Here is a 21,067-nt window from a genome sequence, read left to right on the forward strand (position 1 = left end):
AAAGTCACTTTGGCGATTCAATCTGCAGCAATCTGAGAGGTCCCTGCCTAACCACATACTCTGCCTCGTTGTCAAATGCTACTGGCTCCAGAAGCAGGGATCCATAGAACATACATACCACAGAAGCAGAATGGGAAACGTGCTAGCTCTACAGCCACTATTTTTCATACCTGCAATGCTCAAACACACCTTAGTTTCAATATTTGTTAATACACTGTATGAACTGTGGCAGCTTTGGAGCAGACAGATCACTTTGCTACCTCTGCCATAGGGCAGTAACTTTTGACAGAGCAGCAGACTAGGTAGCAATAATGGCAATCTCCTGAACTTCTCTCTCTGAATCTTCAGCTCTTCTGGAATATTTCAAGTGCTTGCCCATTCCTATTGCATGGCTGGTAACCACATGCTGTGACCTAGAAGATGACAAAGATAGGTAGCTCCACAAATAATAGCTGTGAGATAGCTGTACTAAACGGGCATCTGTTCTTGGTGCTTCCACTAAGAATTCTTGCTGTACGAACCCCAAGTCTGTTCTGAAGCCCAGGCAGCCTCCCTAGGTGTTGGCTTACATCACTAGTCATGTGGATGCTGAAGACAGCAAGTTGGTTCTTGCAGATTTTTGAGGTATGTGAAAGCCTTTAGTGACATGTGCTTATGTAGAGATTACGAAAAGGACTTTAAGAAGCTTCTTACTTCACTGTACAATCTTAGAAAGATCTTCATAGAAGGCAAATATTGTTAATATATTTGATTTACTAAAAATAATTTGACAAATTTATGCCCATGCTATTACTATCTTTCACAGTATTATTAGTGGGTGAGACCTGCCACAGCCATGAAGTCTCCCCATATCTGTTACACAAAAGAAATGAAAACTCTGATCATGGGTGTATGTTCCAATATTATTTCACTACTTTATTACAGATATTAGTGAATAGATATAAGTGATTTATACTCTTCCTTGAAAAATTATTTTTATCTACTGAATCTCCTAAATAACCAATTCATCTCCATTTACTTGAAAGTATATTGCCATTTGAATTACTTAAAATTTAATTCTATTTATAATGACATTATATAATGCTTCCATCTCTAAAAAGTTAACATTAACTTAAGACATTTAAGGGGACAAAGCAAGCAAACAAAACTGGAAGCTGCTACACCAGCTTACTAGAGTAACATAACACAAATATTTAGTTCAAGAGTTTATACACACGATGGGGCACATTTCCCAAAATATCTTAAATTTTATGACTTCGGGTGGTATCACTAAGATTACCAAAGAGATGTAATGACACACAAACTAAAATTTTTGGTTTTTATTTCAATTAAAGCCATTATCTTAAAATGTGTTTTTACATAAAAAAAGGTTTAAAAGGTCAAAATCAGAACAAACCACTAATTCATTCCATGGATACTTGTTTATAGAGAAAAATATAAATTTCAACAAATTTTTGAAAACATAAATATCAAAAATTTGTTGAAATTTTCAGCTTTGATTTCAAATGGGAAACATTTTGAAGACAGGAAAAACACTACCTGAGAAAGCAGTTCAATGTATAGTAGAAGTGAGTGAATTATTTGCAGCAATTTATTATGAGAACATAAAAGGTAGAGGTTTCTTCCTCTCAGAGAAGGCAACTGCTGTTTTCTTATTCAGTTTCAGGATATTATTCATCAAATGCTTATTTTAGCTGCTACCATACACCTCCCTAAACTCTTGTAACAATAGTTCCAATGCTTGCATTATGTGACTAGTCATCTAAATCAATAATTTATACTAATTCAGGCACAAAACAACAATATCAAAAACTAGGAAGAAAGGTATCACTAAGGCCTTGTGGTTTTTACTGGCTGTTCCAAAATACTGAATACTGAGGCAGTGAGCTGCAGAGTTTTGGGTCCCAAGCTTGTGGAAGAGATTTACTAACTGGAAAAACTGAGGTACAGCATGCTCTCAATAAAAAAAAAAAGGGGGGAGGGGGGGAAGAGAGAGAGAAAGAAAAGGAATTTACATCTCCTTATAGCCACAAGGACTCAGTCGCCAAGTTATATTACATTTCTCCTAGGATGTATTTGTACAGCAAATAACAACTATGACTGTAGTCTGGGGATCCATACTTTCACAAGCTTTAATCAAATGTGTAACTGTAGCAATAAAAATGTAGAAGCAGTAGTTCAATTTAAGCTTAAGATACAACAAACCTCACTAAATGAGAGCACCTTCATGATGATTAGCAAACTATTAACTTCTGCATATTAACATCACCTCTTGTATCAATTCATTGGAACACAGTGGATAGACAATCCTTTCTAAAGCACCACTATTTTGATTAAGCAATTTACAGAGGGCTCTGAAGGATATGTCTTGGATCCCACCAAACAACATAACTAGAATATTTCCTGACGTTTAGAACTCATTAATTGTGGTGTCCCAAGTATTACTACATTACAGACAGACAAAGAAAATGTCTTCGAACATTAAGCTCACTTCGAACAGTAAATGACATAAAAACTACGTACAATGTAGTAATTGCATTTAAGAATAATTAACTAAAAGTTTTGCAACCTAGAGCACTGTCACTCCAGTGATATGGAACCTTTGTTTCGGGAACAGACTCTGAATCTATTGTTTGCTTAATGAATTCAAATCAGCAACAGCACACAGCCACAGAAGCAACAGTGCCAATGACAAGAGACACTTCAGAAATGGAAGTCTATACATTTTAACAATGGGCTAAAAATGCCAAAATACCCTCTGGTCTCACTGGCTCTTGAAACTGCTGCATTAATCCCACAAGGCATTCCTCCTTTTCAGTGGGTCTATGACCTGATCGCCCTATCAAAGAAAAGATGAAATGGAAAAAAGAAAAGACCAAAAAAAAAAAAGTAAAAAAAAAAAAAGACTGCACCTCTCCACAACGCCTTGCTTTCATTATTAAAATTGTTTCAGGTTGCTGAACTGTGCAAATGTTTCCAAGAGCTGAGTACTGACAGGATATGAGGTATTCTAGGTTTTTCTTTGCCACTGAGGGCTGCTTTGTTCTAGGCAGTTCATGAGAGGTGAGAACACCTGAAAAATCCTACTAATCCAACTCTATAATTTCCTCATGCAGTTTTAACATTGTATTTAGTAACGGCTATCCCAACACATACAAATCTTTGAAAAGTGTCAAGTATGCTGATGAGAAATGAGATATTTTGAGAGCAGCGAAACATTTCTTGTTGGATGGTCTATACCTAGGAATGAATTCAATCACTGTCTCAGAAAATCTTGTTAATCAAAAAACAAGTGATTAAGCATTCTGTGATTTGGTGAACGCTGGTCCAAAACAGTCACCCACAGACTGAAAGGCCAGCTCAAGGTCTTTATGAATGTAAAGGTTTACTTTGGCAGATATTAAGTGCATTTATATGCTGCAAAAGACTTGTGTCTGGCCCTCTGTCTTGGAGAGAGTATCACCTCTTTCTTTAAAGCTGAATTTCACTCAACTTTTTTTTGTTATTGTTTTCAGATCAGGAGCAAATTTTCTGTACTGCAGATTCACAGGGCTAACCCAATACAAACCTGACATACTTCAAACAAAAGTGTATCTTCCTGTGTTACTAAATCTGTATTTTCTAGGCTTCAAGTTGTTCCGTGTCTGTATTACAATTACTTATTTCATTCACACTTTTTTCTTTCTTTGCTTCTTTTTTAGAAGTTTTCAAACACTTGTCGAGTCTTTTTAGGAATACATCTACATCTTGCTTTTTAATTCCAATTGCGGAGGCAGCATTGAGGTAAGCACAGGGATAGTCATTTGCATGTGACATAAATCCTTTAAAAGTGTAGTTATTCACTGTTTGTACAGACCCACAGGGAACAACCCTGAAACAAAAAAACAGAATTGTGATTCAGTTACAGATGCCTTGGATGTTTTATGTGATACCCTATGATGAACACATTTACACAAGTTCCTATACAGTGTAATATCTGCTAACTCTAAACAAATTAACATAAGCAGGCTTAGCTCAGGCATTCTCCAAGTTAGTGCCCAAGCATCACTATGAGTGACAGTAGTAGCAGACCCTGAATTAGCTCAATCCTGTGTGCACATGTGCGTGTCCCTTCCCCTCTTCAGTTAAATTATTAAGGTCTTTACTACTGTTTTTTATGAACTCCCCAGTGTGGGGGGAAAAGACATCTGCAGCAAACTTTCCTATTCCATAACAAGCCCTAACTACCTGACCTGCTCTGTCTCTGACCTGAGACAGTTCACCCTTCCTTAGGCAACCTGGTGACCCTGACCTCCCTGGGATCACCATACTGACAGCAGCTTTAGTGCAGACATCTGCTTGGCATAGTGTACTGCAGTCCAAAATGTCTGGGTTCAAGTGATTCAGAGGGCTCAGGATCCCAACTTCCCCCCATCCCTTCCTCTCTACTGCACCTCCCTTTTCCCCCATCCTGTGATATTAACCTCATATTCATTCCCTCCTTGTAGTGGATACTTTTTGCCACTGCTTCTCCCTCTTCCTCATACTAAGAATCTCCACCTATTACACCCTATTTCTCAGCACTTTGAGTACATATGCATTCCCTGATAAATCAAGACTCTAATCCGCATCCTTACTTGTTAAAGGAACAACTCACCCTGTGGCCACAGTTAAAGCCTACATAAGCAGTTAACACAAATCAACTGATAAGAATTACTACCTCTATACAGACATTCCCTGCAGTTCATAAAAGAAACTGCATTCAAATACCACTAGTTTTAGCAGATCCTTCCACTGTCTAAGTACTCCAATGACAGGTTATGCAAAAGCCTGTACGCTACTGAAGTAAGGAGTTGCTATTCCTACCACTGACATTCAGCACAAGCATAACACTTAAAATCTGTTGAAATGCCAGGTCAAACAGTGTATATATACTACAGAAGAATTACATAAAAAAAGGAAAAACCTGAATCCTTTGTATCAGCCAAAGAAATGGAGAGTTTTAACTTCAAAAATTGAACCCCCTGAATCATTTCAGCCAAAGATGGCTGAAATTGCAGGACAAGCCAAGGTTAGGACAGGCAAATTAAAAAGAGCATCTAACTACAATACATATAGATTTACTGTCATTCATCTGTGCAGGAAGTGGAATAATCTAAGCTAATGAAGCATACATTCTGATGTGGAAACATTCAGCTCTGCTACAAAAAAATGACATTAAGTCTACAGCAGAAGTTAGCATGGCAGCAGTAATATTCAGATTAAGGAATCCTGCCAAAACAAATTTTAAATCATTCTCTTCTTCTAAAAGGTTTAAACCAAAATCATTAAAAATTATTTGGCTTGCATGTCCACATTCCAGTGTCTCTAAGAAGAAATTCAGCCCAGACTGGATCAGGTTGTAGATTTTTAAATTTTTAAATTTTTTTAAATACAGTTAGTTCCTGAAACCAGGATTTTCTTCCATATGACAAAAAGCGATGTAGGGTGTTAAAAGCTTATTCCCCTGACATCCAGCACAACCATATTTGTGCTGCAATAAACAAAACAAAGATCTTCCCTAAGTAGCTTACAATTTAACTATAAGATCAGACAACAGCTGGAAACTAAATGAAACCAAGGGGTATTAGGGAACGATGACACTAAATTAAATGGGCATAGATTATCTATTTAGCCTACCAAAGCTAACAAAAGGGGCCTCATTGCTAACTCAGGCAGGTAGATATTATTAGTAGATAACTGTGATGAAGAAGGGTGTAATACTCTCTGACTCCTTATTGTCAGACTGTAATCTGTAATCATGAGACTATTATTACAAAACAAACATGATATGATTTAATAAAATATATGCTAATACAACCCCCCAAATTTTTCAAATTCATAGCATCCTCACCTTGCTCCAGAAACTTGTCTTGTGAAAAGCATAGATCCAAGCTGGGTAACAGCAACATCATTATTTTCATCTAGATTCTTCAGTGACATGGCTAAAGTAAAAAAAGGTCAGGTTAAAACTACTACAAAGCTGCTTCTTCTCCAAAGAACCACAGAGAACAAGCCGTTTTCCAACAATAAAAATCTAGCCAAATATTTGTGTTCAGATACAAGGAAAAAAAGAAATATGAATACTACATTTCATAATTTTTAATATCCCCACAAGCTGTCATAAATTACAATTCTGATTTGGTTAGACTGTATGTAAGGCAGATTCTGCATAGGTAGGCAATATTACTTTGGTGTTTTGGTTAGAACAAATATCTTGAGTAGGAATTCCATAATCTCTTTTACAGCACTATAAGATGAAAGGTAAAATAACGATACCCTAGTTTATTTTTAAATCTACTTTTTAATAAAGTATTACTACATGCTAACATCTTCTGTTTGCCTTGATTACAATAAATGAGTATGCTGGACAGGAATAATTTTGTAAAAAAATAAAGAGCCCAAGTCACTACTTTACTTTTATAGTAGGTTACCTTACTGGGTTCAATGGTTTCATATCAGCCTAAGCACAATTCAGTGGAGTGTAGTGAACAATGTTTAATATATAGAAACTGTATGTGAAAGTGTATTATGAATGCACAGCATATTAGAATTTTTTTTTAAAGATAAAAAACAACAATTACCTAAGGAAATGGGATTATGTGGCGTGTCTAACAGTCTCTCATTGTGGTTATCTGCCAGCTTCTTCAGCTCACTTGAAAGATAGGAAAACATCTCCTGGAAAAAAAAAGATGCAATATTTTTGTTATTAGTTATCAAACAGAGAAAATAGTACCTATTTCACAAAACTTTTAAGTCTCCATTATATCCTACAGGTACCCAGCTGATCCTCTTTTCATGTGTACCAAGTAAGTGGACAAGAAAATTCTCTGAAATCATTCTATAAAGGAACAGCTCCATTTCCTGAACATTATTCTTCCCCCTCAAGCTGGTACAAAGCTCTCTATCTGGTCTATAATACATGTGCTTGGGATGTCAGTCATTTTCTCTGTGGCCCTGAACCCTAGGGAGGTAAAATCTTGAAGTGGTTCCCACTGCACAGCAGGTCTTACCCCACCCCACTCCTGCAAGAGGTTTCCCCCACTCTAGCCCCTGAGCCACAGAGAATGAGAATGAACTGTTACCATCACAGGTAGCCATGTTATGGCAAATTGCTCCTTACTTTGTTTTCTCTCTATTAATAAATTCCAGACTAAAAGCAGTGTATTTTGTTACCATGTATCACATAATCACAATTACCACTAGTGCACAGACTTCTTTATCTGCATGAGAACAGCAATACAGTCTCTTAAGGAGAAGGCTACGAGTACACATTTGAATGTATTTTGTTTCACACAATATATACTCTCCTGAATACTCAGCTCTGTTGTGTAGCCAGTCCTCTTCCGCAGACCAACCCCTTCTGTTCAAGCCTACTAAAAGAATGGAGATATCTAAATTTCTGCTATCACTTAATTACATTGCACCTTTATTGAGAAAATGTCATAAAACTGAGGTTCATAAATGTTTTGGCTCAGATACAAGTCACACTGCACATAAAAGGCTGCTTCTCTTACTTCATCCGTATTTTATTTCCTCCCTCTTCCCCAGTAGTAATCTATGATAATTGCTCATGCTCTTCCTCAGTTTAATACCTTCCTCTCCACGTATCAGCTCAAAACACTTATGGACAGAGAGAGAATAAACACCATCCTCTTATTGTATCCTTTGGCTTCTTTTCCATCCTTTTTAATGCTTAGTCTCTCATAAAATCTAGCAAAAAGATACAGATACTGGGCAGTCTTTTTAAAAGATACTAAACACCAGATTTTTCCTCTTTCTGGCCATAAAGATTGTGCTGCTCATCTGCTTCAATTCGACTGCCTGTTTAAGCATCCTCATCAATTTCTAGACCTGACAAGTGATTTTTCATTCCTTAAATAGAGTTCCCTCTTCAGTCTGTAGACCAGTATCCTATTCTGACCCGTGCACTCTGACAGATACAAATTATAGCTTGTGATCAAAATTATGTTTTTGAGCAAATTCTCCCAAAGGTCTTACAAAACCAAATGAGCTTTGTGGTAGTTAAGTTAGAAGAATGTTACAGTTGCTTTTCTTGAGCCACTGCAGTGAACCCAGTCTCACTTCATGAGTGAGCAAATGAACACAGCTCCTGACTTGTTCTTCCTAATACCATAGAATAAATTCAGACAGAGGGGAAAAAGTACCATCTTACAGTCTAAATTAATTAGGCTACTGATTCAAGTATCAACAAGAGCATAAAGTTTCTGTAATACTTGGAACAACAACAAAAATTTTGGGAGGCATCTATGATTAATTATCAGAACTTGAAATTTGTGAAAAATCGTTCTTATTTTTCAGAGGCATTTGTACATTGAGTGGTTTCAATTCATCAACTTTATTTACAGTTCACTCACAGAAGTTGAAAAACATTTATGTTTCAAATGTTCAGACACTTTAGTCTTCCTTCTGGTCCCTCACTGAATACAAACACATTACACGTTTGTAACTGGCTTTCCACAATAAGCATCACCAATGTGTTAGCCATTTTACTAGTATTTTTTTGAATGCAAATCACAAATTAATTTGTGCTCCCTCTGCTGGCTACTTACCTCTACAACTGAAGCAAAGTATTACAGAAACATACATAAATTGTGTCTACTATGGAGATACTATTGGTGAAATTAGTACTGAGAAAAACCTGTATTGCAACAGGAAAAAATTCCCAAATAATTAATTTCAGTGTGTTGTACCTAGGAAATTCTCTGATTCACCTCTTAACAGTATTTATTACTGAAAGGATGGCAAGTTGGTATAACCAGTTACTCACTGTATGAGTGTATTAAATTAAATTAAATACCTAGGCTACTAGATGAGCCTTTACATACTCAGGAATTTGTAAAACAAGAGAGAATGGAAAACTGGCAAAAAAAAAATCCAAGTATGTATTTTCATCAGTTTGACTGAGGCTACCTGAACACAAATTCAAACCTTCATATTTTTATGAATGATGCTATTTTGCATCTTTCTGTTGGAAGCCCTCTAGGTATTTTATAGTTTCAGAAGTTAAACAGTTTGTTGCAAAATAGATTAATGGCCTTTCCAAAAAAAGGAAAAAAACAGTATTTCTGTGAGGTCAAATCTATAACCAACCTCTATTATAAAATATTTCTATTATGTGGAAAATTTTTAAGCACCCTAAGCAATTAAATTCAAATGAGCTCTTACATAATTGATTTTCTGTGGTAGGCACTCAGATTTTCTCCAATGAAGCTAACTATTATGCTAAAGTTTCACTGAACAAACCAAGCACTAAATGTCAATTAAGTTTCATTGTTTAATTCACTCTTTCCCCTCAGAAACTTATTACAAAACCTCACCAGGTTAGTGAAATTAACGTTAAACTATGTGAAAATACCTTGCACTTCTGTTCTTTCTAGCACCTAAACAATAAAATACCTCAAAAAATATGAAGAACAAGTCAACAATGGCATATGCATCAAATGTGCTAAATGACTCAATTATGTGGACAAAATAGCCTACTTCCACATACATTTACAAAAATATTTTCATTAAGTTTTCTAACAACTATTAAAAATATTTGAATCATACTGTATTTACATTATAAAACTATTTTTTAATAGAACCTACACTAATACGGGTGACTTTTCATTTGCTGCTCCATTTTGATAGGCACTGTTCTTCCACATGAAAATAGAGGGAAACAAGTAAGGAAAAAGCATAACTTCAGAGAAAAAGCAGAAGATGGGGGCACTGAATATGCCATTAGTCCCATATCAGGTGTCAGAGAGACAACTGATGAAGGCCAGGAAACTTTCCTAGCTGGTTCTAACCACCCAGCTTGCTTATGCCCTGAGTCTGTAACACTCTGCCTTCCTCCCTGTTTCACTCTCTGAAAAGATGAGTTGTTCTCAGAGAACAGCCTGTTTATGGTGCTGAAGACAACACTGCAGAAGAGTAATTTTACAGCCTCTTTGCACTAGATACAGACTGCCAGCTCTCATATGCTGTACCTAAGACTGATCTGGTCCCGTCTTAAATTACTTTGCAGCAGCAGCTGTTCATAAAGCAACCATCATAGCCTCTCTTCTGCTTTGTGTATCAGACTGACCAGCTGCATCTGACCTGTGATCTGATCCCTTTGCACACCACTTCATGCAGACAAAGAGGCTGCAGTGCTGAGCATAGAGACCTGTTACTACATGCCCCAGAAAGCCCCAGTAGAAGGCTTACTTTCTTGAAATGCAGCCAAACACGACAGAAACTGTACATGTACATCTGTGATGCTTACATAAACCACATACCCTCATATATAGATGCTCTTGCCTTGCAAGATCAAGAATCTTGTTCTGAATTTATAATACACTGAAAAGTTTTAAAAATATGAAATTAATTATGGAACCTTTAAATCTTTATATCATAGAAAAGTAATCTAACAAACTGTTGAGTAAGTCTTGCCAACCTGGTATGCTAACAGTAATGCTGACAAATCACCACACTAATTTTTTTTTTAAAAGGTCATTCTTAAAATCACCAATCATCACATTTTCTCTTCAGCACTTGCAAGACCTTGAGATCAGGCTCCTTGTGGGCCATACTTCTCCAATACACGCGTTAACTACGTAGGCCTCTTTGAAGCTTCCATTCATACTTGTCACTTGTTTAATTACACAACACCATTTAAGATAATGATTACATTCAGTTAAACTATCTTGCCTTTTTTTTGAGTATGGTTCCACATATTTCACACAAGGAAAATCCTGCAATATTCCCACGTTTGACAAACTACAGTGTAGCAAACTGACTAGACAAAGAGGAGTAACAAATGTCTGTCTTGAAAGAATATTTGATTTTTTACATTTTTAATATCCAGCGTTAAATGGCTTTTCTCTTATTCTTAAATTCAGTCACAAGTAGAGCAGCAATATAAACTCACCCTGAACTGTACAAATAATTTATTCCTATCAGAATAATTACATCAATAATAAACGATGAAACATAAGCCCAGTATTTTACTGAATTGTAAAACCCAAACGATTTCCTCCCACTCAGTGTGATTTTAAATATTTTAGATACATACTCCATAAGGACATAAAAATTACTCCAGTTAATCACTCTTAGAAAGTATACAGACAGATGGATACAGATATAAAAAGCTCCATCATGTCCCAAGTAACACAGAAATACATGTAAGAACATCAGAATTATCTTGATCGTTAGATTGTTAAGGAAAGTCTAATGAGGAAATCCATAACTGCTGAAAACAAAATGAAGCCATCACCTCTTCAATAATACCAGTGTAATAACTAATTAAATGGATTAAATGGACCACATTGGAAAGTAGTTAACAGGTATTAAACCTGATATGTAAGGTCCTGAATGTAAACCCTGAATTGCTCTCCATCAATTCTGAGGTGACAACTAAGTCTACTGTTTATGCTATTACACAGTGTAACCACTATATTTGCTACATGTGTCCTGGTTTAGACACACACATACATACGTGAAAATAGAGAGTTTTAAGACCTGAGAACACAAAATACGGGACACAACATAATCTGTACTGAGGAAATCAAAGGAGTTGCTACAAAAACATAACCTTTACATAACGTTGAGTTCTTTAAAACCAAAGACATTACAAATCTGACTAAGGATCCGTTGTCATTATCTGCATTACAAAAGGACCTAGAATCCCCTACTGAGATCAGAAAACCACTGTTCTAAACATCATATAAACATATAAAAAGGAATACTGAAAATTTAGAACAAGTGAGAAAACATTGTTGTTGGTGGTCGTCTTCCATCCTTTCTCTGGAAACACCAAGGCTATGTATGACTATTGAAAACATTCCTTATTAAGCTTTCATATATGGCCACCTTTATTCAGACACTTGAACAGCATGTGTGTGTTAGTCCCTTGTTCTTCTGTCCTCAGATCCACTGCACCATTTTACTCCTTCAGATCACATCATAACATATAATCTCATACTCTTGGACAATCGCGTACTCCATGACTGCCAGCTTGTCAGAAAATCCCACTCCATGTACGTGCTCCTCTCCCTCACATAATCTCTTCCCTTCCTATATTAAACTGTTCATCTGTTACCATTTTATCTTACACATCCATGTAAAAGAAAAACTGGGCAGACTATTTTTTTCCTTGGTTGTGCGAGATTAATCTCTTCCTGGTAATATTGTGGTCTTTCTGGCTTGAGCTCAAATAACATGAAGTAACACCCATATGAATAAGGATAAGGTAAAAAGAGAAACTAAAAAAAAATACTTGAAGTTTTTTATAGCTGACTTTTTGTGTGAGTAGGTGCAGCTGCACTGATATAGAAAGGAGTACTCAATGTCAAGCTATAAATAGCTCCTGCTGGGAGCCTAATAGCTCTGCCTCTGCTTTCACAGAGCACAGGCAATAAACTATCACTATTACATTTTTACAATTCAGGAACAGATTTAAGCAAAAAAAGGTTTCTATTTCTACAGCAAATCCAATAAAAGAAACATATTTATGCCATATATAAGGCTGTGTTTATAAAGTATACTCACATTTGAAATAAAAAGACCTGAAGTTGTAAAAATACAATGCTTTATTCACTTTAAAATTCTACGTCCAAGAAAATGACATGATTCAAAACATACAGCTATTCATTAAGACATTTTATTTATGAAAGAATTATTATTTATGACTTGGAGAATATTTATACTGCCCATTATGTACCTTCTACCAGTGTAAATCTAAGATCAAAATCAGCTTTGCAGAAGACACAATAAATTCACTTGAGATTCTTTTGGAGATGCAAGTGAAGAGGGAAAAAAATACAATTTGCTTTTAATGAAGACTGAAACCATACATGGCAATACATACAACAGTCCAGAATAAAATGTTAGAAACTATTGCAATAGTGGCAAAAGTGGTAACTGCTTTCAGTGTTTCATAAGCCATGTTTTCACTTTAGTTGCAAAGATCACTTCTCAGTCCTTGTAAGGCTGTCACATCCCGTTCACATAGGCCACTAAGCTGGTTTGGTTTTCTATAGTCTAGCTATTCCTATGCGATCTCAATTCCAGCACAGAATTTCTGGATGCCTCTACAAGCAGCTAGAAACAAGTCACAGCATCCAGCACTATTGCCCTGCCACGTAATCAGAGGCAACAGCAAGCTGTCAGCAGGAAACAATTGGAACATAGTTTCTAAATAAAATAATGGAACAGATAATGCAAGATTTAAAACTATTAACTTAACAGTACTTAATTCACAGTATTTCTTTACCTAAAACCCTCTACAAAAAGAATCCTCTGTGTTTATATATTAAGATAGCACAATCAGGCCTGTATTATGCCTAGAATTAAGGACGACTCAAGATGTACAGGTTCCAACCTTAGACGACTTGAATGTTTGTGCAATGCATTTATACCCAACATAAAACACATAGTCTGAGAGAGGCAAAGAAGAAACCTAGCTTTGTACCTAGATGAATAACTTAAATAACGGTATTTTTCTCTTTTTGTGGCGATGTACAGTATTTATAACTTAACCAGAAGCTGTGATTCTCCAGAAAACACGGTACAGAAACATTTAATTAAACACTATCATAGAACAAAGGCACAACAGGGCCAAATGAAGAAGAGCAGAGACCCCTGGGTTACAGACCTGGGTGTCCGGTCTCATGCTTTAGTCCTGCAAGCAGCATGACCATGATAACACAGCACAGCGCTTCTCAGATTAAGGTTTTGTGGACAAAATTCTACTGTATTAATCACACTTTAGAACAGCAAATATGAATACTGTACAAGATAGTACAGGACCTCAGTTTAGCTTTCTTGTTTGGAAAACAACATGGAAATCTTGCTTACTCATGAGCACCATTTAGCCAAGAAGTAATTATATCATACTGCCTTTTCAGATTCAGAGCTGAGAGCTCAGAAGCAGTTCAATGGCTTTCTAGACAGAAACTGTATTTACTACACAAAGCAGTTTTGCAACAAGACTTTGTTAACAGCTGACTTCAAGGATTGCTGCCTGCCAAAAAGCTTACCTTTCTCTCTTTCAGTAGCTGTTTGTAGCCACTGGCACCTAGAGACAGAAGTGTAATGAGGACATCTAAGGAAGGAGAGGCAGATGCTCTTCCTGAAAAAAACAATATACAGATTAAATTGGCAAAAATAAATTTTATGTGAAAGAAAGCTGATAATCAAGTTTTCTACAGCTATTTCGTACGGATGCAATCAGTCCATGAACCAGTTACCTGGATACATTTTGCTGATCTCCTGCACGAACGACTCGTTGAAGCCAGCAATGATAGCGCCACCTACTGGAACCATGAAATTTTTGTCCAAGCTCTGAACAAAAGCATCTATTCTGCCTACTCGAGCACCCTTTATCAAAAGGGAAGAAAAAAAAATCCAGAGCATACATTAGGAAAACACATGATAGCATCATAATTACACAGCAATGTAACTGAAATAAATATAATTCCTGAAACTCTCTCAGATACTGTATTTGTGATGAAAAATTAAAAATCATAGTATTACTTTTTCTTAGCATTGCTCACTATTATTACCGTTGTCTGCTTACATAGTACCTTACAAATTCCTATTTTGCTGTGATTTAAAATATTGATTTCAGTTCCTAAAAGTCTAAGTGTAGCTTATTTTCAACAACAACCAATAAGAAAATCCTCAGAATTTAGTGAGAATTATACAGTTAAAACTGTACAACCCAAAACATTTCACAGATTCTCACAGTAAAGGGCTACAGGTTAATGCTTCATTACCAAAGAAGATTTTTCTTGATACATGTATAAATTTGCATTAAAACAAATGGACTGTGACAGCACTCCTTATAAAGCTGCTTGCAAAATCAAGATGCAGATAACTTCCTATAGCAGATTTTCCCACTTCCCAGAAAACAAAACATCTTTATACCTAGCCACTCAAATATTTTTAAAGGAAAAAAATGTAGATTCTGCAATACGTCTTCAATTTGAGTAATATGCTACTGAGAACTGTACAACTAAAAAGTATGCAGCATAACAAAACCTGAGAAGTATATTAAAGAACATACATATCAAAGTATATCCAAATACCCACATATTAATGTACTACAAAGTAAACCCAAGAAATAGGGAGTTAACACTTGTGGCAAGAAGAGTGAAAAAAGCAGATCCAGCTAAATCACATTTGTTATTTCTATGTTTTAATAGCTTAGTACATGGGAGATAGGAAGAAACACTCTTGAGTTCGTCAGCTTTTTGATGGGAAGATAAATGCCAGCAGCTATCATTTGATTTAATTGACAGGAGACCACCAGAGGAAAGGCACGACAAATGAAAAGGTCTCAAAAGCTCTTTCCTGTGATACTCTTGCAAGTTCTGTTCACACTGTGCTCAGCATGTACATATTCCTGAGTATTCATTAATAACTACTTCCTCATAGACATTACATTTTCTATCACAGGAAATAAATTTTTGTAAATAAATGTAAAACAAATCAGAGCTCAGATGTATACATTTGCATAATCAAAGAACAAACAAACAAACCAACTGAACAAGAAGCCAAGAAAAAACAGAAACCAACACAGTAACAGTTCTATTTGTAGCTTTATGGTCTGAAAAGATTATCATTAGATACATTTAATGCCGTAAAATTCAGCAATCCCACAGTCCCTTCATGTTAGAATTTCACTAAACTTGTGCAAGTTAAATATAATAACTTGTACCAAGTACATTACAAATAAAGCATATGCCATTTCCTATTTCACATATCACTTCAAGTTTTGTCAAATCCCTTCAGTCTCTCCAGATTTAGAAGTGCCAACATGACATTCCTGTCATAATTATGTATCAAGCTGGTCTGTGCCCAGTTAATAACATGATGTATTCTTAATTAGAAAAAAAACAAACAGTAAATTTTAAATGCATAATAGTTCAGGATCCCCTGAATCCTGTTAAAAATATCCCCCTACTCTTTTGATATGGGCAACAGAGAGAAAAAAGAAATATTCAAGAAACAGTGCACATACATTGTAATGAGCAAAAATGCAAGAATTCCAAGTTTCATGGCTGATCTTAGATATGAAGCAACCTCCTCTTCAAACTAAACAGAAACAGAAATTAAACTTTTTTGAACATAACACTGAACTTAACCCAGTTTTCTCAGCCCTTTTCTGTGACAACAATATTTTAACAGTGACAACATCTATAAAGTGTTGCTGTAGAATTTTGTAGCTTCAATTGAAAATCTGTAACTCACATTCTGTTGAAGGCTTAATCCTTATCCAAGTATGATCAATTATTTTATTTTTAGTCAACAAGTTTAGGAAATATTTTAAGAAAGCTTATTAAGGACATTTTTCCATTATGAAAGACACTTGAACATAAACAAAACCTAAATAAATTTGGGTTTATTACATAAAAAACACATAATAGAAATAACAAATATTATTTTTAAGTTCTATTTTCCTCTGCTCCGCTTTCCCAGAAAATTGTTCAACTATCAGACATGCATGGGATTAGTCTCAAAGCTGTGAAACATCCGATAAAATTTACTAGTGTTGTCTACAATCAGAGATTTTCTTCTAGTTGTTTAAGAAAATATTATTGGAAATACACAGCTCCTACCTGCTGGATAAGATGCATACATTTGGAAGACTGAACTCCATATGCATTGTTGACAATATGGGGAATGTCATAATTTGCACAAATTACAGCCAGTTCCTCCAGCCTATGAGCATAAAATTGTAATTCAGAGAAGCATTGATAACTGTAACTCATGTTACAAATCAGACCATTAAAAGACTGAAAGGTCTCCAAGGAGGTCAGAATGAGAAAATAAACTTTTTTGATTAGTACCTCAAGACAGCACTTGTCACTTAAGCTATAAAGGTTAAGAAGAAAATTCTTTAGCTTTTACATATACTACAAATTGTTGAGCTGGGCTGAAATTTTTCATGTTTCACTGAAAGTTTTGTCTGGAAACCAGTAAGTAGATCCCAAATCATTCTGCTTCAGATATAAGCACTTTTTATACTACTTTAATGATAACCAGAGCTTTAGGTATTCACACCTTTTTTCCTTTTCTTCTAATATTCAACTTGAAGATGGCCTAATGGAAGTTTCAAGATGTGTCTTGAGAACCAAAAGCATCATGTAACAGGAAGTTTTTTACATGCTTCTGTTTATTTCAAAGAACTAATATTTCAGCCCTTTGGCTGAAATCTCACTTGTATATTTCAGATAAACTGATTAACAGAAAAGATATTCTTCAAAGGAATGCAGAGCCCTAAAATGTCTGAATGTGAAGATCAACAAATTAAAACTCTGTTCAACTGTTTACTCAGAAATAAAGACAAGTCATCATTTGCCTTTGGAAATCCTTGAAATCACAGTGAGCTCAGCCTGGACTGATTTCTCAGTCAAACTAGGATTTATGTGGCTGCATAAGTCATTTTGGGTAAGGGCCTTCAGCATTTTAAACATACATCTACTTAGTACCCTTTTTAAAGCACTCCAATCATGTTTTCTTTCTTAAAAAAACTCTTGATTTTCCCCAAACTTGTGAAAATATCTTAGAAATAAAATCTACTTGAAAAAATAAGGTAATATATAATAAAGTGATGATAAAGGTAATATAATTTTTTTTAAAAAAATCAGGAAACTCTAAACCTCCAATGCATTTTTACTCTATCTCCTTCTGTACAGCCTTTCACTGTAATTTACTGACATTCATATAAAATGCGACAGAGTATGAAAACATCTTCCAAGAGGTGACATTCTTTTGCATTGTAACCAAAATTCAGCTGCAAATCTCAGATTAAATTTTCTGAACCTCAATCCTTAGGAAAACATCACCATCACCATATTATCCCTAAAGAAATCACAAGTATTTAATGATTAAGAAACACCAGTAGTATAATATACGTATTGATCTTCTACAGTCAAGATATTTGGCAGGAGCTGCACGTCCAATAATTTTTCATATTTATCAAGATCCTGAATCCTGAACTACATAACATTAACAGAATACTTTAGGAAACATAACACTATACAGGGCAAAGTTTTTGCCTTCTGATCTAATCTTAATCAGGCTCATTCCTCACCTTCCAGAGACTCAGAGGAAAACAGTTCCCCTCTTACAGACTTCTGTATCAAGTGTAGGTCGAGAATTTCACCAAACTGGAAACATACTGCTCTTTATGTTTGTCTTTTTCAACTCCTGAGACTTAAAGGAGCAATAAGATAGCTTCCACAAGTACAGAAAACCAAAAAGTCTCTTTACTTTTCCTAAAAATATTCTATTGAACAATTAGATCCATATTACAATACAGGATGAGAGTGCTACAGTTTAAAAAGAATATGTGATTGTGCAAGGGAAGCAAACAATTATGCACAGCACTTGCCTCCAGGGCTTAAAATGAACCATTAAAAGTGCTGCTAGTCATATCACAAAAATAAAGCATTAATGTAAGTTTCGCTACTACTTGAATTCTTAAAAGTCACAAATAAGACTTACAGAAGTATTCTCCAATTTATTCTTTCTTTCTCTCTTGCTTGTGAAAGTTAATAAAAATAAAGCTTTGCTCTCTGCTAAGTACATAAACTTTTTCAAGACACCTTTTTTCTTTTAGTTCTCTTTTAAATACAGTAGTTTTAGAGACAAATCCCAGCAACAGCAGGTGAAAGACTGAGAACTGATGTCTCTCTGAGGAAGGGGGTTTATACATTAGTGGATTATTCCTGTAAAGTTAAATAATACTTCAAAGGAAGGCTATAGGTACACAGGCATAAAACTCTTACCACTGACCTTTCAATAATCCTAAGCCACTTAAAATTTTAAAACACCACCACCACAACTAAACTAACTCTTACAAATGCAAGATACTTAAAAATAGACATTTAAAATGGTACCCTCCAGAAATGCTGTACAGGATTTTCCTTCCTGTAGGAAGATGAATGTTATGGCCTTCAGTAGTTGACAGTATCCTTTAAATAGAAAGTGCTTTCAAATCCTCCTATATCTGTGGTATATCATAACACAGTGCCACTACCTAATAATTCATCTCTTAGTTGCAGAGGACAAAACAATTGCATGTCAAAAAGAGGAGGCAGATAAGGAAAAGATTCATTTACCCAAGCTATAAAATAGACCATTCAATTTTGATAGCTGTGATTTAACTTAGCCAATAAATCTGCAAGTCAACTTCAAGCAACGTTCATAGTATTCTGACAGAATTATACGGTTTTAACTTCCCTCTAGCAACTGGGTTAACCTATGATAAATACTAGCGCTTTTTTAAAGGTAGGAAAACAGAGTGAAACATATCTTTACTTGCCATGTTTCAGAGTCAATAATGTTTCTTTTCTACACTTGCAAATATTCAACTAAATCTTCGAGATAACAAAGTAATTAACAAAAAAGCATGCACTGCAGAGCAACTCTAAACATAAGTCTTTTCAATTTTGTGATAAACTGAAAATAATTAAAGTGGAATAACTGAGTCACTACATTTAAAACCATGTAAAAACAAACATCTTACTAGTATGTCATACTTCAGTGTACTACATAAAAGCCCAGGAAAATATAGCTGTTCAACTGTAAAACCTAATGAATTTGCTTTTTGATACTTATTTTTGTAAGCAAATAAAGAAAGTAGGTTTTGTGAGTAACAATGGTGCCCATTTCGGACAAATTACTCAATATACCAAGTACTTTAGCCACCTCTACTCCAACATGCCATTTTCAAATTGAGAAGTTTTTCAAATATTTCACAACCAAACTACACGTTGAAATAATGTCTCAGATACTCTCTTTCCCATCCATAACCGTAATGTTCATCTCAGCTTCAGCAAGTGCTTGTATGACATCTTTGTAGCAACTACGGAAGTTATGTATATGGACACATAATATTAGGAAAGAATGCAATGTATTTTAAGCTTCTTTTAATGGTGGTTTAACAGCTGGAAATTATGAGAAGTAGCATCATGCAATCAGGCAGCAAATGTTCAAACCAAGATAAGTTACAGCAGGGCAAATCATATGTTATACTCATACAGCACATCTGCCCTAGATGCTTCCAAGAGTTTACTTATATCAGTGTATCTTAATCAGCCCTATAAACATCAGTATAATACAGGAAAGAGTAACTCAAGCAAAGATTTTAAATTTAGCTGTAGATTATTTTTTTAACTGTATTAAGGGCCTAGGAAAATCCATCACTGGAGTAGAAAAGGCAACAGTAATATTAAAATGTGGCATTAGCTGTGGAACTACATTTCCTGGATTATGTTTCTATGAAAGTCTACTTTTACTACTTCCATGAAATGACAAGAAAACCACTGCCAAAATGGCATTCACTTCACCCCAAGAGATCATTAACCTCAGTCATATGACAGAAGGAAAACCTTCTGCATTATTCTCACTTTTTTAATATACTTCTCTGAAAGTTGAAACATTGTTTCAACCTGCCATTTTTCCTTAAGCAAGGGGATTAAAGTATCTTTACTAATCCTTGGCAGCAGTTAAGCAATTTTAGGAGCATGGACATTCAAACCATGGAGGTTTGCTTGTTTGTTTTTACAGTAACAAATAACACACACCTCTTTCAAAGATGACTTACCTATCAGGTACCCTTGGAGCAAAGCAAGACGTTGTAGAATGCACACAAAGAATATTTTCAGCACCAAGAGCCTTGATTTTAGCTTCCACTGCTTCGATGTCTGTCCGTAGCTCATCACCTTCTAATACGTTTTCTATCACCACAGGCTCAAAACCTGACCAAAAAGAGCAAGATCTGAATGCGTATCATCAAATCTCTGACTAATTGTGAGGTCTCAGTTCCAGTATAAATCTGAAGAATCTTCTTCTGTTGTTTTAACAGATTCTTTCAGACTTGGATTAAGAACACAGATACATAAACCGTTTTATTGTACAATGTCCACATACCTAAAAACTACAGTAATATTCTTGTTAAATACTGGACTCCAGACAAAAGCTTACCTTACATTCTTTGCATGCAACAGCAACAGGTTTGAAGATTGTTTTAAAAACAGATTAACCTCTT

At 35.3% G+C, this 21,067-nt stretch overlaps 1 protein-coding gene across 2 annotated transcripts in view; it reads right to left on the reverse strand.

Annotated features, from left to right (window-relative positions):
* Positions 1–890: 890 nt before the first annotated feature.
* SEPSECS (Sep (O-phosphoserine) tRNA:Sec (selenocysteine) tRNA synthase) overlaps positions 891–21,067 on the reverse strand; it is a 29,900-nt gene continuing 9,723 nt past the window's right edge. For both annotated transcript variants that reach the window (XM_074822272.1, XM_074822273.1), the window contains exons 5-11: positions 20,624–20,777; positions 16,629–16,731; positions 14,256–14,385; positions 14,046–14,137; positions 6,603–6,696; positions 5,873–5,963; positions 891–3,871 (exon numbers count right to left, since the gene is read on the reverse strand). In XM_074822272.1, coding sequence (XP_074678373.1) covers positions 3,622–3,871; positions 5,873–5,963; positions 6,603–6,696; positions 14,046–14,137; positions 14,256–14,385; positions 16,629–16,731; positions 20,624–20,777 — 914 coding nt within the window. In that variant the 3' untranslated portion in view covers positions 891–3,621. The remainder of the gene's footprint in view (positions 3,872–5,872; positions 5,964–6,602; positions 6,697–14,045; positions 14,138–14,255; positions 14,386–16,628; positions 16,732–20,623; positions 20,778–21,067) is intronic.

Source organism: Strix aluco, chromosome 4, assembly GCF_031877795.1.
Source record: "Strix aluco isolate bStrAlu1 chromosome 4, bStrAlu1.hap1, whole genome shotgun sequence".
Taxonomy (NCBI): Eukaryota; Metazoa; Chordata; class Aves; order Strigiformes; family Strigidae; genus Strix; species Strix aluco.